This window comes from Meleagris gallopavo, chromosome Z, assembly GCF_905368555.1.
Source record: "Meleagris gallopavo chromosome Z, MGAL_WU_HG_1.1, whole genome shotgun sequence".
Lineage (NCBI taxonomy): Eukaryota > Metazoa > Chordata > Aves > Galliformes > Phasianidae > Meleagris > Meleagris gallopavo.
Window position 1 is genome coordinate 24,866,318 of NC_139435.1, and position 26,826 is coordinate 24,893,143.

Here is a 26,826-nt window from a genome sequence, read left to right on the forward strand (position 1 = left end):
TTTTGTGCTCCACATAAAAGAGGAGAGGGAATGTGGATAACTTAAATATCAGTTTTTGGAAGATGATGACATTTGAGCTTGTTAACATTCCTTACTTCACTTCAATTATTTTTCAGGCTGCTGAGGTCTGCAGCGCTACTTTTTTATTATGTTTCAAGTGATTCCACAATCCATATTGCAGTTGGAGATAATGTATGTGCTGAAAGAAGATCACACGATTCAAATGCAAATTTAATTCAAAACCCATTATAAAAGTATCTATCAGATTTTCAGGGACAAAATAATTATTATACAAACACTTTATATGAAGTACACAAATTGCACAAAGCAAAGTTGAAACAGATCATTGTTCTGCCATTCCCTTAACTGAAGTCCTGCCAGCTTTGTTAGGCCTGGAAAGAGTAATTTGCCCCAGACGCTCGAAGCGTTAGACTTTCACTTTAAAAATTAGACACTCTCATAGACTCCGTTTGATTTATACATATAATTAACATCCCCAGGGAATCACAGCAGACAATCCATGACTGAGAATACATAGAGGATATAAACCCGTGGTTTGAGCCTCCACTTTAAAATATCTTGGCTCCCTGGAATACCAGCTTGGAGCTTTCCTGATGAGTCCCCAGGATGCATGAGAATGTAGGGATGGATCTACTTCTTCACACCTGCACTCTGCGGCCTCTGCCTACCTCCAGCTGTAGCCACAGATTAAGAAAAAAGGGAAGGACACAGCATATTTGCTGGATAACTTGTTTGCTTAGACAATGTCCTCCTGGCTACTTCATCACTAAGGATTTCCCCTGCACACATCAGTTCTCCCTAACCAAGCTTGTTCATTCTTTCACGAGGCATGTTTAATGCCAACCCGAATAAAAGCCTCAGTTCCCCACATGTACTCGGGGCAGCGCTCTGTGTGAGAACTGGAATTTACATTCAAAGAGCACTGTATGCTTTACACTGGCTTTAAAATTCCTCACCTTTCAACTTTGGCAATAGCTCTTATGTCCATGAAAAATGTTAACTTTTTCTCTACACTGGCCAACTGTCTTTTTTCATTTACACAATCAAGAAAAATACATTTGTTCACTTCCATTGGCCTTTCTGCACTTCAAATTAGTCCGGGGAGGGATAACCAGAACTGAACAAAACTCTCAGCGTTTGGAAATGCAGCTAATGTGTTTAATGCCATTAAAATATTTAACATGCCAAGACATTTACTTTTCTGAATGGTCTCTGTTTGTTGCAATAAAGTTTCCACTGGCTGTTCAGCTATGGCCTGCTTTTAAATTAGCACCACTACTTTAGAACTTCCTAACACAAATGAGTAATTGAGACCTTTTAAGTAATTTTTAAACATCAACCTTATTACATAACACGTGAAGAATCCAGCTGTTAAAGTTCTGCAGTGACAAAGACTTGATCATTTACTCCTTCTGTATATTCTCTCTTGAGCAGGTCGTACATGCTTCTTACAATCTTCTCTGAATAGGATCTTGTATGGGAATTTGTCAATGACATTTTAGAAGTGCAGATAAACTATCAGCATTAACCCCTATTTCTGAAGGGTTAATTGAATACCACTCACATCATTTGTGCTGTTGAGGCCTCTAGAAAGATTTTTTTTTCCTGGCCCACAGAACTCCTTTATGCAGTCATTAAAGACCTCATGATGCTTTTTGCCATAAAGAAGGGCTTTGCCTTATAGTCTACAGATTAAAATATTTTTCTTCCTATTCATGCACTTTTGTGGGATGATCCAATCTATGTCTCACCTGCCACTCATCATTTCCAAAGCGGCAGCATTTCAGTGGTGGAATTTGCATGCAGCTGGCACAGAGATCTGGCAGCTTTCTAGATGGAAAATATTAGCCTCATCTTTCTTTAAAAATGTTTACAATTATGTATATCAAGGTATAGATGTGAAGATAAAGAACAAATGTTTTTTGTGCACATTATCTAAGGCTAAGGCTTTTGACAAATACTAATGTAATGTTCTAAGTTCTTTCACCCAAAGCTAGCCAAAACACACCCACATGATATAAAAGTTTTTCAGAGTCATTACAGTCTATTGTATATTGTCTGACCACTCCATCAGCTCACAGCAAGATGGAAGGAAGTACTGGAATGTCACCACTACCCGCAGTTTCCATGGAACAGCATCATCACTGCTCCAGAGCATGCAGAGCTTCATGGCACAGTACTGTGTGGCCCCTTTTGAAATACTGCTAAATCAGGCCCATGGCAAGAAGATCACTCCAGCAGGACAGACTGAGAAAACCCCTTTAAGTTAGGTTCCCCTTTTGCAGATGGAAAGCAGATCTGCATGTGATGGAGAACAGACCTACACAGTGTGGAAAGCAGAGCTATGCAGGGCTAACAATTCCAGAAACAAATGCTGAACATCTCCAGCCTTGATAGGGGTAATGAGAATAGCTTGTGCTGGCTTTATCAGAAACCCACTGTCTTATTTGTTCTAGACATTATTCCCCAATATTAAAGGATGAAGTTGGTTTCCTTCAGCTTGATTCTGCCCCAGGACCAACATGGCCTGCACATGTGCTGGAGAAAGCTCTAACAGGGAAAGATACAATACAAAGAGCTATATGCTCCTCAATAGCAACTTGTGTGATCAACAGGCATGTGTGGCTTTACTACTGTCACTTCCATGACAACATCATCACCACACACTGCCATTCCACTGGGACAAAATATTTTCATTGCCTGACAGGAGACTTAATTATTGTATTGAAAAATTCAGTAGATGCGGATAAAAGTGACTGAAAGTATAACGCTACCAGCCAGATCCCATACACTCCAACCAAAATGCTCTTTCTACCTGCCCACAGCAATTACAGGGTGATTTTGCAGGTTGCTTCCAGCAACAGCATCACAGTTCAAACAGGTCAGCTGGTCACACAATTTTTACCACCTCCCTTCTCTGCCAAACACTTTGGTCTTTCTTACGAAACTTTAGACTAGATCTGCCAGAAAACTTTGTCACATCTCTGTTCCATCCCCCTCTCCCTTTCCCAAACCATCAATAAATACATTGAAAAACACAAAACATTGTCGAGATCCTTAAGATCTTGACATATGGACTCATCAACTTGTTTTTTATGATTTTTCTTACTGTTAGTGATTCATGCATTTAGTTTACAGAACTGTCATTTCCAGTGTATTAATTTCCTTATTCTGTGCACAAGAAAAAGAGATCTGTGGAGGTTGCTCACAGGCAGTATAGCAGCCTGGAATACATACTTCTCAGCAGTGGATTCCAAAAGGTACAGGCAGGCATTCAGTGGCTATCATCACTGCCCAAAGTTTGATAGTACTTGATGGATCCCATCCCTCTATTAGTACAATGTTCAAGCTCCCTGTCCCATCTCACTTGTGAGTACAATGGAGCAAGGAAGACCACAGGAGAGGAAAGGGGACTGGAGACTTTCCTGCTCCACACACACCCCACTGCAAACACATTTGATGTTGCAAGGGTGGTGGTTTCGAAAGAATGAAAAAGCATTAGCATTTAACATCTCAGAGTCTCTTCCTCTCATCACCAGTTTACAGAAAAGCAATCCTAAATGCAGTGCATTTAGCAATCTGAAATACCACTGGGTGAAGGCACTTGTCAAAGTTGTTATAAGATTAAATGGTCCTGAATCCTCAGCCCCCTCATCTACCACTCACATCTTTTTTGAGTGTTCTCCACTTTTCTATTCAAGCACGTAGTGACAAAACCTACACAATATAAAGGCCCCCTTTCTGCAACGAGCATCTCCTACCAATGCTGTGTATACCGACATCAGAAATATCAATGGAAAATAAAATAAATATGTGGAACTAAAAATTTAGATTGATTTTTCACTGCCTTATTTCTTTCACTGCACAATTTCTTGGACACTAGTATAAACCAAGACACTAGGTTTACACAGTCCTTGCTTGGTTAGAGCAGAACTCTCAGCTTGCCTCTAAAAATGCTGTTGTACATAGATACATAAGTTCACTAAGGACTCAAGTCATGGCAGGTTACTGAAGAAGCAGAGCCAGTTTGCGTGCACTGCATTTAGGATTGCTTCAAGCTAGATTGCCAGTCGGAGCACTTTAATGCTCCATTGCATTTACTTCCACATGGACGAATAATTTTACTAGCCCCAGATAGTGCACACAGAAGCACAGAGTTGTTAACCATCCAGACTGAGAGGAGAACATGCCATCTAAACTTATATTTTACTCATAAACTGTACACTGAAGATACATTTTTAATTAAAATGTGAACTACGAAATAAATTTTTATGATTGTTCAGTAGTTTTTTTCCTCTGACAGTAGGATGACTGCTGCAATTAGAACAATCATGACAAGAACAACATTTTCCTGTTAAAAAACACCATGCTTTTGATATTCAGTGAAAGCTGCATTGCTCTACAAAGACTTATTATGAATACTTATCTTTCTTTGAAAAGCAACCATTCCTAAGTGGTGATAGTTAAATGTTGCTTCTTGGCTAAATTAAAGGAGCAAATAACCTTTAAAATTTTAAAATAAGCAGGTTTGCAGAAACTACACTGCAAAATCTGTGGAGAACACCCAAGAGACTGGGATGAAGAAGTGCTCATTCTACCCAGCTAAGGCAAAGCACCACCTGTACCCAACTCTGAGTCCAGTTCCAAAGAACCACTGGACAAATACACTGCCTTTGTCCCAAATGTTGCATGTCAGCCAATTTACTGTACTGCTGCTATGGTTTCACAGTACTCCTCAGAATCAGAGTTTTCTGAAGTCTAGCTCATGACTCACCAGAGATGTTTTCTCCATTTTTTTTTAAAACCAGTACCATTCACCTCGTGTGGTTTAGGATAACAATTTCAGTGAAGGGTAACAAGCTCATTAATATACTTTCATGCAACAGCGGTCAGTATGCCCCGACTCCAGAAACAATCACTAATCAGTTCCAACAAAGCACATAAAGAGATACTTTGACTGAATGCTCTCCTTGTCCAGTATCAACTCACACCAAAAGGATGTACAGTCAAATGTGGACAAAATGCTCATTGCTGTTTGTCTCATACCATGATGAAAAGGTCCCCTGAGTTTATTTGCAAAAATTTGATAATTAAGGGCTAGAGTCAACAGAAATCTCCTCCTGGTTTCTGCTACACAAGCCCAGGTTCTGCACAAGCCCAGGTAATACTGAGAATGCATGTGGCCATACATGAAAGCGTACCGAAGTTTGAATTGGATCTTGCTCATAATGAAGTTTTGCCAGTGATTGGTTGTTGAGTCTACAATTATGCTGGCAGGCTGTGCTGCCAAAAAGGTCAGCAAAGACTCGTTCTGTTCAAATTCAGTTTTCCATGTTTCAGGAAAGATTTAAATGGAAGAACTGATTCTCAAGGAGGAAAAAGTTGAAAATGTGTTCATTTGTGCATTTTCAAGACTACAACTGGTTCTCTTCGCAATGCATTTCTGGAATTTATTTCAAATGTGAAGATTTGAATTAGATAAATCCCAGATTGTTTATTTGTGTTAGCATGAAATGAGACTGGGCAGAAGACAGGCAAAAGAGCTTATTTAAACATCAGGGGGGGAAAAAAAAAAAAAAAAAAAAAAAAAAAGCCTGTTTTTGAGGGATTATTTTGTTGAGCAAATTTGTTTCCGATTTTAGGCAGAGGAGGACCAGTTCTTGGAAGCCAGACAGCACATGTTTGTAGTTTGTTCATTTTTCTTTTTGTCTTCCTTCTGAGGCTAACTTGAATTACAATGTCTCAGAAAGTCAAGAGTGGAGGAAACTCCATGAAACAAGAACAAGCTTGTTTTAACGTTCAGTGCTGCTTCTTCCAGATTTCTCCACAGCTTATTAATTAAGCCTAGTTCAGGCTCACATCCCAGGAAGACTTTACTTCCTACAACTTCTGAAGTCTCAATTATTCAGCTATCTTCAATATTCAAGTTCAAACAAGTAGGAAAATGCTTTATGTACTGAAATAAACAAGAACCAACCATTTGTTGTTGAAAGGTTGTTTCTGAAAGAGTACTGATAGACCAGCCCCAAGTTAAGCCTCTCTTCCACAAGATGCAAGGAACTATGCAAAGGTTTTGCACAGTGAAAAAAGCCCCACAAAGTCATTATAAGACAGATGCGGTAGTAACTGCAGTTTTATTTAGATAGCATTTTTCTTCACAATTTTCAAACCAACTACTTTTCCAGTAAGAATGAGTTTTACCATAGAGTCTTCTTTTACTGAAAACCAATACTCCTAAACTTTTTCAGCACATCTCCAACCAGTTTAGTATTGCAATGTCCCCATCTCATGCTAAAACCTAAAAGCAAACGATAAAAAGATAGAGATTCAAACAAGCAAATAAATAAAAAACAAAAACAGAATTGAAATATCTAACCTGAGTCAGTAGAATAACTAATCATTTTACAGATCTAATAAAAGCTGTGTAAAAGCAGGACTCCAGATAGAAAGGCTGAGATTTCTTTGTATTTAAGAAAAAAAAACAAACAAACTTTTAAGTCTTAAGAATCATGGTAAGGAAATCTAATTTAAAAAAGAACAAAAAAGCCAACATTAAAACCAGACTCTCTGCAGATTACACTGCAATTCTACTGGTTTCCACAGAGAAGAAGTTCGTTATGTTCTGTTCCTTAAACCGGTCTGTGGTTAAACTGGGATTTCTGAGGAACCATGAAAATCAAAGGACAGATTTTACTAAAAATGTTTTGAAGCTGCCTGGCCACATACATAGAACTGCCAAAAATTTGGCATCGGTATTTTTATCTCTCAAAGTGAAAAACCTGGCTTGCTTGCAAAACTTTTTCACTGCTAGCAGAGCAAACAGAATAGGTTAGACAGACACCACTAGGTCACTGGCACTGTAACTGCGAGAGCAAGAAAAATATTTTGAAAAATTTTCCTGCCTTCCTGAAGTTATATTTTCTTGGAAGAAAAACTAGGAGCTTAGATTTTTCTTGCTGGAAAAAAGAAATCTTTGCAGCTTTGTAAAAGGCCTTATGAACATCCTCTTTCCAAACTGGCTATGAAAAACAGGAAGGAATTATAACTGTTTAAAAACACTTGCCCTGCTAACATCGTCACATGCCCAATAGTAACAGCATTCAGCTGCCACCTCCTAGAGTCTATTCCAAAATGAACAGGGCTTCTTACTCTTGAAGATGACAATGGCTGGCAGTAACACATATGCTTAACATTGAAAGAGAAAAAAGCTTCTATTTTTCTTGCGTCCCTTTTTGTTTATTCCATTCACTCTCCCCAACTGGATATTGTTTCTCCTCTCTCAATCTTTTCAGTGTGTCTTCTTTCACTGAAAAAAAAAAAAAATTCTTCTTCTTTTTTTCCTTCTAAACACAAAACAGATCTCAAACAACTTCCAGTAGAGAGAAAGAGGAAAGAAGATTGGCAAGTGTGACACTAACATTGAATTCAACAGTCTTTGTGTAATCCCTGTTCGCCCTGCTCTAGCATCCTCTTGTGCCCCATGGTTTGGTCCCATTCCCCCACCTGAAACATCATGTCGCTTCCCATATATGCCCTTCCTCCCCAGCACCCACCAACATGCAACCACAGAATATACCTTCCACCCTGGATGACTGAACCCTCTTGTGCAGAAAAGGCAAAGGGGAGCTATTATCAAAACTGAACTCTGAAACTTGAACACTGCCTGAGGCAGCCAAGTCCCAAACCAAAGATGAAGACAAGGAACAAGCTGGCACCCTATCAGTACCCTACCAACTTCTGCAAGCACCCCTGAAATATGCCCCCAAAAGTTTGTTGGGTGTTGGGAAAGGGCCACAGCAGTTATGCTTGAAAGGGAAAGGTGGGGAAGAAAGTAGGCAGCAGGAACCAGAGAACCCTTCCTGGATCTTTGGAAAACGCTTCTCAAAACATATGGGAAAAGCAGTGAGAAGCAGCAGACAAACTCACATCCATTCAAAGAGTGCTGGTGTTCTTGCTTTTAGAAGTACTCTTTGATTTATACAACTTCCCAGTAAGATTCTAGAGTGTGCTTGTTTCTATTCATTCTTCTTTACTCAGCCCCCTTAGCTGTTTTCCCTCTTCCTCTCCCCCACTGACAATCACTTCCATTTCGTTGCTTATTCCCCACTGTGTGCCCTTCCTGACAAACATGCTGCCATTCTAACAACAATGCCAAGCAAACAAGTTTTTAAATAGTAGTTTAAAACAATCCAGAGTAATAAAACTATAAAATTTAGCAGCATGGTTATGTGAGTCATGTTAAAGGATTATACTGTTTTTTATATTTAAACAAACCAATAAAAACAGCATTAGCCAACTTATACATTTTTGGTTGTCATCAAACCCTACTTCCACATTTCTTTGTCCCTCTCTACCTCCACCTTTTAGTGCACTCCCAGCAGCCCCTTTACTCTCCAGTTTGCACTCCAAACTCATCAGTTCTCACATACAATGCTGACTGGAAGCCCTCTAGGCTCTGCTGATGTCGATAGCAAAATCTCACCAGATGTCTGTACTGTAAGCATTTCAGTCAAGCTCAGTACTCTGATAGAAGACAGGTGAGGAAAGCACAAGACATAGCCAGCAATGAGGCCATGCTCCAGTCCCATGTGAGATGAGCACATTTTCATTTATGCCAATTTACTTCTAAAACAAGGAGAACAGACTTCTCTGAAGGTTCACCACATACAAGTCAATCTCTTAAGCATACTAAAAGGTAATAAAAATTAGAAAAAAAAAAAAAACCACACACAAAAAAACAGAAGATATGTTCATTTTCAGATGGGAGGTACAATAGATAGCCCTTCTGAGTTTAATATAAACTGAGCCTATGCTGAGGACAAAAGATCTACATGTTTACATCCATATGTAGAGATATGTATGAACACATTCACCTCCATATTTATAATTGAATTTTACATGTACATAAGACACCTAAGTAATATATCAAATTTTAAGCACATAAATCTTGATCCAAGTTGTGTGCACATACTATTTTTTCAACCAAAAGATCCTTTGAGAATCTACATTTCTCCACTCCTCACTAGCTGTACGAACCATGGCCAAAGGCTCTTGCTTGCTTTCTGCAGAGGATCCAGGATTTGCCTGCAGCTCCCATTCAAGCATCAAAGAGGAGAGTGAGAGCTGATCTGATGCCAGAGGGCCTGTCTCCTGTTCCAGCTGTCACATCCCACCCTGTGTAAATGATGCCTTAGAAGGAAAAGGCATTTAAGGGTAAGAAAGAGATCTATCAGCTAAGATTTCAGGGTGGAGAATTTCTACTCTGCCAGCTTTTCAGCTACCTTCTGCCCTTTCCAGATGGCGTAACTAGAGCTAAAATTGGAGCAGATGTGGCTTCAGATTAGTAAACCATAATCACTCCCCAATGGCTCCACTCCCTCCTATGCTGAGATGCAGTCCAACACTTTGGTCTTCTTTGATGAAAACAATCTGATCATATGGGTACTACCATCTTAAGCACATGCACTGTATTTTTGTGCAAGACAAGAACTGCTACCTTGTGCTATGCACAAAAGCACTGGAGGCAGGATAACCATGCAGGATAAACATTTTCACTGCTACACTCAATATCCTTATGCAGCTCCCACATTCCTTCAATAGGAGAACAGACCAGCATGATGGACTTGATGCAGTACAGGCAGTACAATGATGAGTAACAATAATGAGAAAATATGAGAGCTAGATGATGATTTTAATGAGAGATTGTTAAAGTAACCTATGTTCTTACCTTACATGCCTCTTGGTTGATGCCAACTCATTTCTAGCATATAATTTCTCCATTCATGCACATGAACACACAGTAACCCTTTGTTTTGCAGTCACTGGAGCCTGCAGGTGGGTAATCTGAAATGCCACCATCTGGGCTCAGCACAGGATCACAGGCAAGCCTCTGCCTGGCACAGCAGCCCCACAAGTGGAGCTCAGGTTCTCATCTTTTTCCTCCCTGCTCTGCCTTGCATGAGATCCTGTATGCACTTCACCCTTGGAGCTTATGACAAACTTGAAAATACTCAAGTTTCCATTGTGAGTTCCATTTCCTAAACAAACAGTCTAATAGAGCCCTTCTGGCTCTACAATGCGCTTTGCATTGTCTACACATTTCTACATGCTTCATTTAATATACAGTCACATATGTTAACTCTGTTGGAGGTTATACTGAGGTGGAGGTCAGATTCTCCTCCCAGGTAAGTAGCCACAGATAAAGAAGTAATGGCCTCAAATTGCACTAGAGGAGGTTCAGGTTGAACACAAGGAAAAATTTCTCTTAACAAGCAGTGAGGCACTGGCACAGGCTGCCCAGGGAGGTGGTGAAGTCAACATTCCTGGAGGAATTCAAGAGCTGTGGAGATGTGGCACTGAGGCACATGGTTAGTGGGCATGTTGGTGATGGGCTGACAGTCAGACTAGATGATCTGAGAGGTCTTTTCCTACCTTAATGATTCTACGATTCTATTAGAAATAGTTTTCAAGACTGTAATTCATGTAACAGTTAATACACTGCTGAAAAAATTCAAGGTTACCATGATACTCTTGGATATGCTACATATGTACACTAGAAGCATACAGAGATAGAATTCATTTGGTATTCTGCCAAGTTATGTTGCAATGCCAGTGACATTCAGCCTTCTTAAAAACACCACCTTGCGTGTGTTCAGTATCGCAGCACACATCCATAGCTCTGTGGAATTCAAAATGGTTAATTATTTCTTACCAATGTCTAACAGGACATTATCTTCAATTTCTTTAGAAGGAACCACAGTACCATGGAAAGGCTAGAAAGAGAAAACATCAGCTAAATCTTTGAAGATGAATAGTTACATTTGTGCTTAGTTGTAGGATGTGCTTCAGGCTTTCAGAATTCAGTTCAAGCACAGTCAAGCAGCAGTTATTTCATTTTAGCCATTTTTAAAAAGGCAATAGATACAGTATGCCACTCCCAGACTGGTATGAAAATGAACTATAGTGATGACCTTATGGGATCAAATGCATCGTCAAAGAAGAGACCAAACTACTTTCCACACAAACTCCAGATTTCAGCCTATTCTTACCCTACAAAATTTAGCTGTACCTAGAGCAGCCACTACAGCAGTCTGGAGGAAAAAGCCATTCCTGAAACAGCTCCATCTTCAATGCCTGAGTTGCTTGTGCCTAAGAAATATCATAGAGTAGTTCACCTTTTGTAGAGTCAACTACAGCCTTTCTGCTAGCTCAAAATAAGAGACAATCAATAGAATATCAGAATCTTTTAATTCCTAGTAACACTTCTGAACTGCCACAGTCTGCCCAACATAAGTTATCTGCATAATCTCCAAAATGCATGCAAAATGCAGAGATACAATTTTGAGGTAATATTAACAACACTTGAATCCCAAAGAAATGGTCAAACTGCTTTAAGCTGGCACTTAAAAAAATAACTACAGACATCATACTCAAAATCATGATGCAACAGAAGTGGCAGTCCAACATTTCTAAAGCTCAAATGTTACTGAAAAAAATCAATAGTCACTGAGTATGAAGAGATAGTATCTCTACCAGATTTTGACAGTTTTTGTTTGTCATTCTAATTTATTTTCATTGTGCTAAAAATCAATCTCCTGCTTCAAAATGTGCTAAGAAAAAAAAAAAACAAACAAAACAAATAATGCTGAGACAGATTTTCTGGTTTTACAAAGAGACACATATAAAAAAAAGCACAATAAAAGATTCAAATACTGTTGATTAACAAGAATGATATTTCTCAAAAATGCAGTTCCTTCCCAAAAGCTGTTAGATGGCTCCATCTAAAAGGTAATGGAAACTTCCACCTTTCCTACAGCAAACATTTTTTCCCTTTTAAGGATTACATTACCATAGATGGCTTGCTCTAGGTGCAGTAAGCCACTCCACCTCCGGGATGAAGTACATGCTCACAGGAGACAGGTTTTGTCCCCACAGACTAGCAGAAGAGCTAGAAGGCACTAGGAATGACTATAAACATGAAATTTCCGGTCCAAAAGTTGAGCATGCTTCTCTGGCCCAGCTTTCTGGCCCACAGCCACAGAACACAATCCTTAAATGACAGCCATTTACACATGCAGCTATTCCCACAGAATAGGAATGGACAGGAAATGTTACCTGGCAGATAGCAGTCATTTACTTACTAGCTCTGGGAGGTGCTCAGGCAAGCAGAGGTTGCTGTTCCTGAACCTAAAGAGAGCTTAGCTATTTGTATAAGGAGAAATCTGTACCTTCACATCATCCTGGGACAAGTCATCAGATGTCAAGCTCGCAGGACCTGTAAAAGCAAAGATCCTTGCCTTTAAGAGCAAGCAAATTCAGTTTGGGTTTGCTTTGGTTTCTGCTGCTGTTCTTTCTCCTTTCTCAAACAGGAGAGGGACAACAACAAGCAAACAAACATGCAGGCAAGCCAAAACAATGGACTAGTGCAGCCCATGCATCCCCCCCCAAAGCAGCATTCCCGTGGGCAGCGGGCAGGCTAGGAGCACAACAAGTGCTATGTTATTGTCATGGGCCAGTTATGAACAAGCTATTGAAAACACAGAGACAGGCTAGGAAAACACTGTGACTTGTCAGTCAGCTGCTGGTTAACCCCCAAAGTGTTCAAAAAAAGCCATTGGTTCTTGTGCTATGCCTTGCAACAGCTCTGAACAACACTTAGACTCTGCTTTTCCTGAAGAGGTTTTTCATATTTTCCAAAACAAGATTTCACATTTTAACACATACAAAGAAAGGGAAAAATAACTTCATTTCTGTCATTCTCTCTTTTACAGTTTCTTCTCAGAAACATACATACACAAAACCAGGATCACATTTAGCAAGTTTTGCCCAAACACAGACTCCAGCGCTATTGTGACACAGCAAAAATGAATAATCTGGCTAAAGGAATGCAAATATGAACACCAGCATCACCCAGGCAACCAGGAACAGTATCATTTAATAAGTATATTTTCAGTAATAACAGCTAAAGCTATGCTAGTAAACTTATTTTCTTTTATACTGAATCTTTTGAATTGAGTTTCAAGTCTGTTCTCAGCTACACAAATCCCTCTCAATTCTCTATCTCCAAGAAACCATTAAACAAACTATGACTCAATATACAGTGGCTTAGCGGATCACCTTAAGGAATACTATGCTTTTGGCTCCATGCACCACCAACAGCATGAAGCACTGCTGCTTCTGCTGACTGTATCAGGCTGTTGATCCCCCCTCATACAGGCTATTTTGTCTCTCTGTTTTAACTCCTTATTTGTTAGCTCCTCATAATAATTCTTTTCTTCTCTGAGGTGTGCTGAAAAAATAGAAGTGAGAAAAATAAAAATTCTTAAATGTCACATTGTGGCATAAAGGGTGGTGGCAATAAATGTTAACACCCAAAGGAATGTGCGGTCTAGCAATAAGTCAACAAATCAACTTCCTCTAATATAGTGTCATCACAGACCACAAAATCACTGCTGTCATCAAACAAAACATCCCAGGTATCATCTCTCTGTGATAGAGAATAGACTACTTCTTTTCTAACTGTGATCAGAGACTTACTTTAAAGGCTTCATTGGGAGATGAGGAAAAAAGCTGCATTTTTAAAGCTCATTTCCAGAAAACTAATGTGCAGGTTTTCTCAGATACTTATTTTTTTACAGCACTGACACACCATTATTCTTCTTATTGTTGTTGTTGTTGTTATTATCTGAACAGTAATAACTCTCAAAGTAAATTATATTTCCTTTATAGCTATAGTTATTCAGCAGAAAATGGCTTAGGCTTCCAAGTAACAGCATTCAGTCAAATTCCAAGGTCAGGAAACAAAGAAAAAGCACAAAATGGACTTGGATTAACCAAAACACCATCTACTTCACATTTTGTTCTTCATCCTAACGGATAATGTATCACTCATGTATTTTAATTTAATGAAGTTGCTCTGGGAGATTCACTACTGACTCCCTGCTTTAATTTGATTTGCATTACACAACAAGCAGTACGCTGTTAGCAGTCTCTACAGGATGGAAGCTCAAGGCTTCTGATAGCATTGTATTTTGAAGGCTTGTTGGTCTTGACTTCAAGCCCATCCTGAAATGATTAGCTATTGGAACAGTACTACAACAGAACCACTTGGAACAGCAGCAGTTTTGAAATCTGAGGGCTACCTTCTCATGACATTAATGCAACAAATAGTGTCCCAAGCTTAGCAGCCACTTTGCAAAGAAGCTCACTGAGTGCAACTGAGAACATAAGCAAAGTATATAAGAAGTACTCCATTAATTGTTTCTTTTCATTTCTGCTTGTAGAGTCAGCAATATTAATTACATACAGAAAAAAAATCTATTCGGGTTGCTTGAATGCTTGCCAGTGGAAAGCTGGAGAGCATTAAACTAGACTGTCAGTAACAATCATTAATGAACTTGCAATACTTGGATTTGGTGGTAAATAGTGAAAAAAAGAAGGAAATAAATAAATAAATATGAAGGACTGGTTGATACAAAGATGATAAACAAAGAGAACAGAAAACAGGAAATTCAGAAGACTTTGCTGCCTGTTAACAATAGCTAAGGACTACTATTGCGTACGTGTAGATAATGCAGAGGGCAAAAGGTGCAAGTCTGATTGGCTTGTTACTGTTTTTTGACACTTCCAAACCAGTTTCATACTAGTCTGTGTGGTTTATTGTTTACTATCCAAATGTGGCATACTTTTCTTGCCTAAAATGAGATTATTTTTTTTTCCAATCAAAACAAAAACCAGCTCTGGTCTGTAAAGACACAGAACTATATAGCTTCCTTTGAAAAAACGAATAGATAAGTTCCCACCATCTTCGTGGATCCTGATATAGCATGAAGAGTGTACGAGGATCCGCACAACCAGGAACTACAACAGGTTCCCCACAGAGGTGGTGGATGTCCTGTCTCTTGCAAAATTCAGGAAGAGCTCTGAGCAACCTGATCTAGCAGTAGATGCGATGCCCCTGCTCAGTGCAGGGGAGTTGGACTAGATGATATTTAAAGGTCCCCTCTAACTCAAACAATTCTATGAACTAGAATCCCCTTCACCTTTGGTGAAAACATTGAAGTAATTATCACCTAAAAGTTGCACTGCCCAAGCTAGTGCTACACTTAGTGTTACCTTCCTACCTATGAAGTGCAGTGTGAAGATCATGCTGGATAGAGTATGGCTCTCAGAAGAATATCCAGAGTCATGTGCCTGCTGCGTCATCAAAGTTATTCACATATAGTAAAAGTGAGCCAGATACTTTGTATTGTATTTGTAGTAACAGTTGCATAGTTGCAACTGCCAACAACTGCAAACCACTGTTTCTGCTGTTCAGCCACTCACTGAAAACTACTAGCTGATGCTGCCCAGAACTGTGGTCCAGCCTGGTCCTAATCCTGACAAGGGCTCATACAGGTACTTGTATCATTCTGCTTTCAGGACTGCATGCAGCACAAGCACAGCCTCTGATGGAGCTCGCTACTCAAGCAAGTCACTACATCCCAATGTATAGTGCCTCCCACATAAGCAATGGCAAACTTTTAGCTAATTCCTAACAATCATACATAAATATTCCAGCTGTCATACTTCTGATGCTTAAGAATGTTGTATTTTTGTTGTATTTTCTTCTCAGCTGGAAAATGATCCTTGCTTTAAGGTACACAAGGATGCATCCCAGCAATGAAAACAGCATTCTAATTGGAAAGTACAGTTCTGCAATCTTTATGGAGGCAAAATGCTAACGCTTATTTCAGTGTCTAAATGAAATAGGTGGAAATTTTGCCACATTAAGAAGTCTGGACTCAATCCCAAAACTTGCTGGGGGATGGCTGCAAGAGCAGGGCGGCCATGAGACTGTGTACGAGCATAGCTGTACGAGCATGCTGTACGGCAGCACAGAGTGCATACCCATGAGAAAACATTAGGAGTTAAGATGGGAGACACAACATCCTTGGGGCAGCATGTAAACAGCAGGCCCACATCCGCAGCTGTGCTCTGTGGATGTGTGGGGGGCTGATTAGTGGATGAGCTCAGCAGCACAGGTGTGAATACTGGCTGAGCATTGGTTGAAGCTAGGCAGCCCACCTAGCCGCCCACATTGTGCACCAATAGTGTGTGAACACATGTGTATTGAAACCATATATATAAACCCTGTATGTGCAGCAATAAAGTAAAGCTTGATCACTCATATTGAGTACTGTCGTGCTTCCCCGCTTGAGAACAATCTGATTAGGACGCTATCCGAGGCAAAAACTAATCACACAAAACACTGGTTTTTTTTAAGCCTGTCTTTATTAACTGGATATACTTCGCTGAAGTTCACAGGCTGCAGCGTTGATCCAGTTAAACACTGCCCTCTCCTGGAATCTACTGACATTTTTCTGGCTCTTGCAACAAAATTTATTGAGGCCTTTCCAGTCACTACACATTCCACAACATTTTTTAAAGAACAATTTCTGTTCAGTATTGAAAAATCGATGCTTTGTAGGGACTGTAAAGATTTGCACACCTCTCATAGTGCCTAATTTGTGTGTTCCACTGTCACCCACTTACAGGTCTCTAATGTCATATGAAATGTGATCTTCCTGAATAGATAGTATAAGAATTTGTGCCAACTTTCCAGAGTTTTTCAGGAGTTTAACATTATGGAATAAGAAACTGTACCTTCTACAGAGCTCGTTGTGCTGCAGCGCATTTCTGGATCTTCCACTGGCTCAAGTTGGTTTGAATTGATGCTCTATTAAAAAAAATGAAGATGATAATTTTATTTCATGCCCTCAACATTTATGTTAAAACTCAGAAACAAAATCAGATATATAAATATAGTGTAAGTAATACTACAATGACTGGTAAGAGATTCCACAGGATACGTTAGCAGTTTCCCTCTCTCAAGAGGAAGAGGAAAATTATCCTCTGCTTACAGTACATGATGGATCCAAAACACCAGATATAACACTGGTACTTCAGTGTTCATAATTTCCTTCTCCATGAAAAAGGCAGCAAAGCACTACATAGAGTGGCCCAGAAGCCAGATAGCACCCCTTCAGAGTGAGTGATTTTTACTGGTAGGAAACATACAGGCCCAGCACAACCAGCTTCAGTGCAGGATCTGCTCCCTCCTGGGCTGACACCTTGCTCAGGCACACACAGCAGACATCATTCCATGGGCAAAAAGGATTCAGGTCCAGTCCCTGATTTTAGCAATTACATTCAGTGAGTGTAAGAAATGGAGATGGAGCAGAGTGAGCCTTCTTTTATGTAGTTAGTTCATCTCCGTTTTATTGCTTTTAGTCTCTTCCTTTTACAGCTAAGACTGAACTGTCTTAGAGCTGAACACTAAGAACTGAATCTGTCACCTGACAGAGCAGCAAACAGAGAACAGCATGGTAATTAGACCACAAAACAGGAAGTCAGGGATGACATTACTGAATTTTGCACCCAAAAACATGTGGCTACAAATCCTACATCTCCCTCTTGGTGGGCTCAGTCACATTTTTCTCTGCTCCCATAAGTCTGATGGTTTGCAGGACTCTTTCCTACTCCTGCAGCTACTAGGCAGAAATAAGCTATAGAAGTCAACTTTCCCTCGGGAAATCACTAAACCAAGCAACAAAATTACTTTTCCAAATTTAAATTATCCTACTCATTTAGGATGATCATCCTGGTTTGTCCTCTTTTTTCCTTTTTCTTTTTCTTTTTTTTTTTTTCAACTCTGACTTCTTCTTCTTCCAGCAAATTGATCCCTACCGCTGCTGGCCAGGTACAGCTCTGCTGGAGGGGCAAGACAAACCCCACAGGGCTCACCTTCCCATTGCTTTCCCCTTTCAACCTCCTCTAACCCTTGAGTGCTCCCTGCAGCCTCACTGGCAGATGCTGCTACCCCTAGGGTCAGCCTAGGGGAGTTGGCTCACTATTCGAGCAATGTCACAGTTTTCCTCATCTTCAGAACCTCCTTCTCCACATAGCCTAGCAGAGTCACAAAACTTCAGAATTTAAGCTTTTTTGAATTGCAGAGGCCTTGAAGGTTTCCAGTGAAGGCAAATCTCCTGCATGGGTAACTCAAGCTTACCATTAGCCTTCTTTGTTTTAAGTTTTTCATTGCTCTTTTAGACACGTAAGGAACACTCAAGGGACCAACAGGTACCTGCAATCAGGGGCTGAAAAGCATAAATGAGCTAGATTGGGGTTTTCTGGTGTGAAAATCTAATGCTCCACAACACTCTAACTGGCACAAGTTTCCTCTCTTTAGTCCATGTCTTTTTCTCAGCCAAACCTAAAATAACAATGTGAGCATTCATGCAGTCCTGAGATAAAACAAACTAGATAGACATTTATGGCCTGCTATAGGGAAGTTGAAAGATCCAGTAAAGTAATAAATTCTACCTCTATTTTGAAGTGTACTGGAACAAATCAAACTCCTGGCAGTACATATACAAGATTATGCAGAAGATATACACAAGATTATATTTCATGCAGTCTTTCAAGTCTTGATCCAAAAACGTAACACACTCCTACTTAAGAACTTATGTTTATAACAAAGTAAGACCCAGTGCATCATAACTAAACTCCTTTACAGCAAAAGTACATAGTCTGTATTTTCTTGCTGCATACAGTATACTGGGGTTGGTATCTGATAAAAGCTCCCAAGCGTTACAACAGCACAAAGAAGAATGGAACTAAATTAAATATTTCAAAGTATCAAGACAAATAGAATGGCAATGTAATCAGAGATTTCAGGGGAAGATATTCACCAGAAAGTCTATAATGAACAAGAAACATCTTGGGGTGTAAAGTAGGCTTTGATAAAGGTCTCCACATCTCTCGTTCTCCAGCTCCATACACACAAAGAGCTGTATTTACTTGAATAGAAGCCTACAACAGTAATCCTTCATTACACTACCAGGAGTTAAAGAAGCAGCTCATACTAAGAGGCTATTCATGGAGAACAGCAAGGAATGACTGCCAACAGCCTGTGGCAGCGCTGGGCCAGGCTGGTTCCTACCTCATGGAGCAGCGGCCTGTTCCAGAAGTACTTCCTGAAGAGCCTCACATCTGACTCCAGTAAGTGCTTGGCCGTGTGGTCCAGCGTCAGTGTCAGAGCTGCTGACGAGCGCACAAAGCGCATGCAGGCCCCCTTGCTGATCTCCACCCTGGCAATGTCAGGCAAGCAGCTGCCCTGGAAACTGGAACAAAATGCTTGTTGAGCCAGAGTAGATACTCTGCATGCAGGTAGGGTGTGCACACAAGCATGTCATCCTTCCTGCAGCACAGGCAGCCAGTATCCCAGCAAGTCCACAGCAGAAAACCTGACATATCCACTCAAAACACAGCTGGGCAAACAAATACCCACCAACAACTCCTCTCAGAACTAAAATGCAATTCAGTGTAGAAAAAAACAGTGACTGCCCTAGAAGTGCTGGTTAGTCACCAGTAAAAGAAGTTGGTAAGAGTAAGCAGCGACAATACCTACCTCTCCTCATTCCTGTAAGTTAGTAATAATACCTCTTCCTGTTACTGTTGCCATATATAGCAAGCAGTAGGACATGACTGGCAGCTAGCTTTTGTTATCCCACTGCTGACAAAAAACAGAAAGTGTCTCAAGGGAACACAGCATTGTTCGGATGTTACAAACAATTCCTATCAAGATGTACTGCACTAGTGTGTTAAGTGTTTTGATTGTTTTCAGACAAGTTGAAGCATACATGTGCATAACTCTAATATTAACTCTATGCTGTATGGAACTGGGGCTGAAAGATCCACATTTATGTATGTATGTATGTATGTATATATATATATATATATATACACACATATACACACACACACACAGAGCCTTCTTCTGGCCTATTTCTGTGTATTTGCAGAGAAAATCAACAGGGAGAAGGAGTTCTGGCACTGAACATTTGGTGCTGTGAGACACGCACACCACGCAGTTCTGTAGGTCCATGCAGGGCAGATGGAACTTGCCTGAAAGCACTTGTCCTTTAGTCATTTGTCAGCCAGGCAGCCCTCTGGCAAAAGCAGTCATTGCTGCATCAATGCACCTGCCACCAACTCTCCCTCTCTAATTCCATCTCAAGATACACAGATGTAACAAAGTCTCCCCAAGGTTTTGTAAAATTCATGTCTCTGGATCTGCAAGAATTTCTGTACACATTTAAAGGTATGCCTTTAAGTGTAAGCAACAGGTCAACAGTCAGCTGCAACAACACTGAGAGGGGTCCTCTGTCAGTCATGCAGAGCAGGCTGGAAACAGCTCACACAGCCTCCATGGCCGTCTCCTGTCATCAACTACATTCTAGTTATTCAAAAGTTAGAGCTCTGCCAGTAAACTCCTCAGGGCTTTGCATCATTTAAACTTTACTTATAACTTTAACTTTATTATTTAGTTGCATTTTCAAAGCTCAGACAACATAAAGGAATGACTCTGTTTCCCTTTGGAAAGACTCCTGTTTGACTTAGCCAGCTGCATATACAAACTGTGACAATATCACAGAGCTAGATCTCTCAAAAGACCAATGTTTCTTTTTTTCTTTCTTTTTAATATTTTTTCTCTTTCACGATACACTCTTTAAAAATGTCAGGTTCAAATCCAGCAAAAATGTCCTTTTTTCAGAAGAAGGAATATAATGGACATTCATTCTAGAGCCCCCAACACAAGACAGACATGGAGCTGCTGGAGCAGGTCCAGAGGAGAGCCACAAAGATTATCACAGGGCTGGAGCAATTCCCCTATAAGGATAGGCTGAGAGAGCTGGGGCTATTCAGCCTGAAGAGGAGAAGGCTCTGGGAGGACAGTATAGTGGCCTGCCAAGGCCTGAAGGGGACCACAGGAAAGCTGGAGAGGCACTTTTATAAGGGCAGATAGCGACAGGATGAGGGGAAATGGCTCTAAACTGGAAAAGGGAAGATGTAGCCTAGATATTAGGAAGAAATTCTTTACTGTGAGACACTGGAACAGGTTGCCTAGCAAGGCTGTGGTTGCCCCATCCCTGGAAACACTCAAGGCCAGGCTGGATGGGGCAACCTGGTGTGGTGAGAGGTGTCCCTGCTTACAACAGGGGGTTGGAACGAGGTGATCTTAAAGGTTCCTTCCAACCCAAACCATTCTATGATTCTGTGATTCTATACATTGCCTCATTTTGTTAGTTTTACACTGGTAAGAGAAGTAACTCTAAACATACTATGGGAATCACTCACAGAAAGACAACAGTTTTACAACAACCCTTGGACAACTGCTCTGTAGAGAGCCCAGGAACATGGATATGTGTTACTTAATAATTTCCTTTTATCTGTTTGTTTTATGAAATGCTAGAATAAAAAGTCTTCCAGCTGTACTTTAATGTTAGATGACATTTATGAGTCAGTTTGAAAGGAAAAAACTAATAATCCCTAACTGGATGATGACAATGGTTTAAAATCACACAGGTATATATTTTGATACTAACACTATTAATGCACTTGCAAATGTACGAAAGGATATACATCAAAAATTTGCTTTACTTGTAAATAAAATTTTACCATTTAAAATAAATGACAAAAAGCAACAGAAACTAACACAAAATTGGCAAGACTTTTGAGAAAAACAGTACTTCCTACATCTCTTGAGAGATCAAGAGCATAACAAGAGCAAGTGTGAAGTCTTGCACCTGGGGAGGAATAACTGCATGCATCAGTACAGGTTAGGGGATGACCTATTGGAGATGAGCTCTGTGGAGAAGGACCTGGGGTCCTGATGGACAACAGGCTGGTCATGAGCCAGCAGTGTGCCCTTGTGGCCGAGAAGGCCAGTGGTATCATGGGGTGCATTATAAAGAGCATGGCAAGCAGGTCAAGGAAAGTGATCCTCCCTCTCTACTCTGGCCTGGTGAGGCCACATTTAGAATACCGTGTCCAGTTCTGGGCTCCCTAGTTCAAAAAAGACAGGGCTCTCCTAGAAGGAGTCTAGCAAAGGGCCACAAAGATGATTTAGGGCATGGAGTACCTCCCGTATGAGTAACCTGGGTCTGTTCAGCCTGGGGAAAACAAGACTGAGCAGGGATCTGATTAATGTTTATAAATATCTAAAGGGCAGTGGGAGGCAAACGGATGAGGCCAGGCTCTTCAGCGGTGCATAGTAATATGACACGGAGAAATGGTCTAAAACTTGAAAATACACAGTTCCATACACACATGAGGAAGAACATCTTTATGGTAAGGGTGGAGTGCTGGAGCACATTGTCCAGAGAGTCTGTGGAGTCTCCTTTCATGAAGATATTCAAGACACATCTGAACTCCTGTGCAACCTATTGTAGGATACCTGCTTTAGCAAGGGAGTTGGATTTGATGATCTCTTAAGGTCCCTTCCAACCCCTGTAATTCTGTGGTTCTGTGAAATAGCAAACTGTTACACTTACTTTGAGAAGACTTCAACCAGTTTGGAGTGCCCATTTTGCTCAGCCAAGTCTAAAGGTGTTGCTCCATCCTCGTTAGGTAGTGCTAATGCCAATGTTCCTCCAGGCTGGCCCACTAAGAACTCAGAAAGTTTAACCAAGCCCAATTTCATTGCAAGATGGAGAAGAGTTTCTTTGTGCATAGGCTCTGAAAAACACAATAAACAAATAAAATAATCAGTACCAAACCAGCATTTCGTTGGCTAGGAAGCGTCAAATGAAACTCTTTTATTCTGAAGCAATAGCTCAGCTCAGGTTCAGACCTCTGAAAGTATTTAGGCCAAACCCATCTTTTACTGAAAATAACAGGGGTAGGTACTCAGCTGTGTCTGCAGAGTTAAAGTGGGATATACAAACACCACGTAAGCCCAAGAGGTAAAGAAAACATTTTGAATTATACAACTTCAGTATTTCTTTCTTTCTTTGTATATAATAAAGCATTCAGCAATGTCTTCATATATACTACAGAAGATGACTGAGGCTATTTTCCAGCTGCTTTGTTCTGCCTCAGCAGCATAGCTAAGTGTTTGATATTTTTTCAAGTGCATGATTTTTCAAGGAAGGCTGCTTAACATATAGACATGCTTAGCAGTACAGTGAGCCATAAGTTCACTGTAAAGCACACACACAGTAATTCTTGCATCTCTCCTCAGAAACACGGCCTGAGCTGCCAATTTTTCCTCTTTCAACACAAAATCATCAAGTACAACAGAGCTGATACTTAAAATAAAGCAGCAGACAACATGGATTAAATCTTGAGATGCTGGTTCTCCATCACTCAAGCCTTTCCCTTGCCTTTATGCAATGTAAGGTCTATTTGTCTACACATATTTTCAAACACAAAGCCTTTGCATTTGAAGGGCAATAAAAGAAACTTAGCTTAAGCAGTACCCAGCTTGTTCCTTACACTGATGTTTTCGTAGGAAGCTAAATGTAAGGGTACTTTCATAAGGATAAAGTATTTAAGAGCAGTTAATCTACTATTCTCAGAACTGAAACTTACTAGGATTCCACTAACAATACTCCTCTGAAAACTATCACCCCAATTCAATAGATTTTCTACCCTGTTACCTAAACTGTTAAGCATATGTTATTCAAAATTCTATGTTTTGTTGATCAAGGGAATACGAAGTTCCGAAGCACATGTAAGTATGCATGCTGATTTGTGGAATTAATACAGTCAAAAGTAATATCAGTGTGCCATCAAATTTTCTCTGAATTAATGTGTACAGGCTAAAGCTCTTATTCTGAGCAAAGGTATTATAAAGGTAAATATAGTGGCTCATTGCTGATTCCCATTCAGTTTAAGTACTCACTAAAAGTATCATGAGCATTTCTTTTATATAATCATCAAAAGCAAGCTTGAGGAATTCTCAAAAGGTCTCTAGTCCATTCCCTGCCCTAAGGCAGGATCAGCTCAACCTATTCACCTCTGACAAATGTTTGTTTCATCTGTTCTAAAACCCTCCTGATGACAAGAGGATTTCATAATCTCTGTAAGCAAACCACGCAAGGGCTAATTCACCCTCACAATTAAGAAGATGTGAAATGCCTAACCTACCTCACTGCCTCAGGATAAGCCTGCTGCTTCTTGCCTCATCCATTATGGGCACAAACCGCTACTTTAGTCCTCTGCAGCTTCCTTTCACATAACTGAAGGCTGCAGTCATGTATCAACCGAGACACTTCCTCTCTGGACATCTTAACAGGAGAACTGCCTTCTGCAAAGCTGGGTCTTTGCAAATGTCCTCTCAGACCTGGGAGCTCATTAACCTCTTTGGATAAAGCTGGGCTTATAATAGTTACATACGTTTGAAGTGAAATGGCATATATATCATATATACTTCAAAGTTTTCAAGAACATACTACCTTTTACTTCACTGAATCCAACTTAACCATTTGTAGAACCGCTTTGATAAACAGGGATGTATCTGTTCATATATTTGTGGATAAGACAGTATGTTGCTGATTTGGCCCCAAGTATTGAAAATCTTTAACACTGGGTTGAAATACATGATAGTTGCGCTTTGCAGTAGCCACACTTTAAGATACATAAAGGAAATTTTCAGTATATCAAATCCAGCCTCTTCTCCTTACATTGATGTAATTTTGTGCTAGCTAGGCTTTCAAACCCTCTGACTTCTTGTCAATCCACTTTGTCTAGCAGACTCAGCATGAATGGGACTATGTTTGCAGGAAGGGAAACTAAGCCAGAAGAAAGAAAAAGCAGGGTAAAAGGGTTCCTCAAAAGAGCAGCAGTGAAGATAAACAGAAATAGACAAGTTCTTCTGCGCAGATGAGCTCAAGAAAGCCAGGACAAGCTGACATTAGAAACAACATTCCCTCTCCTTTCTGTGTTGGGAAAAAGGTTTCTTGCTTCATCCTTCAGCACTGCTACTTAGTCAAGGCCAGTGATAGCATCCCCTCTGCAGCCTGTCCCAGGGCAGCAAACCATGGCTGCTACAGATGGCCCCTGCCATCACAGACCCCAGGCCTGCACACAGAGCTGTGCTGAGCTATGGGCCTTGGGCTAGGCCTACAGGTCTAATGGTTGCAAGCATTAGCCAGCTGATGCTGGCTGAGAATCCAGGGTAAGATCTAGGACATATACACCTAAAAATGAATCACCTGATCCTGCAGGGTCTGGGTGACTCAACAAAGACACATGAAGAGGGGGTCTCAGAGAAGAAATTCACAGAAACCCACACAATGATGTGACTCCAGATTTGAAGCCCAACAGAGTGCTGCTACCCATCAAACTCTTGGTCTGCCTGGATCTGAGACCTTCTTCTACAGAGGACCATCTAAATGAGCATGCCTCAGGCTTCTCAGAAAGATCTCCAGACAGGAAACAAACAGTGATAGCAATAGCAGACCTCAGTACTGGTTCCACCTTGACAAGATGAGATTTGGACTTACATCTTCATAATTCTTCAGATTACTTATCCGATAGAAGCCTGTCCACTTTCTTACAGAGTAATTAAAAATGAGCCCCTGAGCAGGAGCAAATCTGAGGGGCTCACGACAGAACACCAGGAAAGCAGCCTTACTCTAAAACAGAGCACAGTTGGAAGTTAGGCACCGGCACTCCCACAGCTGGCACCGCATACACCAAGGAGTTATGGTTCAGATGCACAGGAAACGTTGTGGTCTAATACACAGCCCCCAAGCAAATACTACACATTTCCAGGTTAAAATTTTCATTGAAGTATGGGTTTTTGGAATTGCTCCTTGTTCTTAAGCACTTGAATTCTGAATTCAACCTCTAAGTAGGTTCTTTGGATGTTTCTGATTAGACTGTTTTTTCTATACAAGCAGTCATTGCATGCAAATATTTTAACAGGTATTAAGCACACTAAGCATCTGTTTATATACTGACCACACCCCAACACTCAGATTGAAAACACGGAAATAAAAGGGCAGATTTGCCCTGAAGTCCATTACATGATTAAAACTTTGGTCTCGGGCCACTGAATTTCAACATATTTTATAATATTGTAAATAAGTACAGATGAACAGACGGTCAAATGAAAGGAGGGAAGGAAGGAAGGTAGGAAGGAAGGAAAGAAGAAAGGAAGGAAGGAAAAGTAAAACAACAACAGAACATAGATAAGATGTGGTAGGAGTAGGATTTTCCTGCTCGGCAAAAAAGGAGCCCTTAGAAAGAATTCCAGCATTAGGAATAGCCTCCCCTACGCTTTGACAGCGCAGTAAGTAAAGTTACACTTCTGGAGGCCAAATCCTAAAAACAACATAGGATGAAAAAGCCTGTCACAAAAGAATGTAGGTTTAAAAATAACTTAAATAATAGCTATTAATCTCTATTGTCTTATAATCTACAATAACATCTTCTGTGACCTCACCACAAACATTCTCTTAACTAATTTTTATCTGTCCTATCTAATAACCTATATATGTAACATTACCTTAAATTTGCCCATGGCTATCTTAAAAGCACATTGTATAAGACCCAGCATGGCAGCTCACACAGTTGTTTTCACCTCTCATGTACATAGCTGGAAACATAGCACTTGGATCCCTCTGCTGCCTACAACTCTACAGACTGTAGAGTTGTTTGCTGTGCTCCTCTCCTCTCACTACTCCCGCCTTGCTTGCCTAGGAGCAAGCAGAACACTGATGATCTACACTGATTATTAGTAGCTTCAGGATACCTAAATCTGAAATATAAATTTTAAAGTCTTCAGGACAAAGATAAATTATTTCCTTTAATACAAGGAAAACATTTTTCACCACAAGGATGGCCAAACACTAGGACAGGCTGCCCAGGGTGGTTACAGACTCTCCATCTTTTTGAGGTACTTAAAACATGACCTTGAGCAACCTGATCCAACTCTGATTTTAGCCATGAGCAGAGGGTAGGAACAGATCACAT

The 26,826-nt window shown here is 40.4% G+C and overlaps 1 protein-coding gene across 11 annotated transcripts in view; it reads right to left on the bottom strand.

The window, feature by feature from the left end:
- The window catches only part of ARHGEF28 (Rho guanine nucleotide exchange factor 28), a 137,959-nt gene that overhangs the window by 64,161 nt on the left and 46,972 nt on the right, over positions 1-26,826 (bottom strand). For 8 of the 11 annotated variants that reach the window (XR_014880340.1, XM_085212830.1, XM_085212831.1 and 5 more), the window contains exons 5-9: positions 22,398-22,581; positions 19,004-19,184; positions 16,666-16,738; positions 12,249-12,295; positions 10,733-10,793 (exon numbers count right to left, since the gene is read on the bottom strand). Coding sequence is in view for 10 of the 11 variants with exons in the window: in XM_085212830.1 (XP_085068956.1) it covers positions 10,733-10,793; positions 12,249-12,295; positions 16,666-16,738; positions 19,004-19,184; positions 22,398-22,581 (546 nt within the window). In the remaining variant the exon portion in view is untranslated. Of the gene's footprint in view, positions 1-10,732; positions 10,794-12,248; positions 12,296-16,665; positions 16,739-19,003; positions 19,185-19,351; positions 19,452-19,471; positions 19,521-22,397; positions 22,582-26,826 lie in introns of those variants that run through there. The other 3 variants (XM_085212834.1, XM_085212835.1, XM_085212833.1) reach the window with 3 other exon arrangements.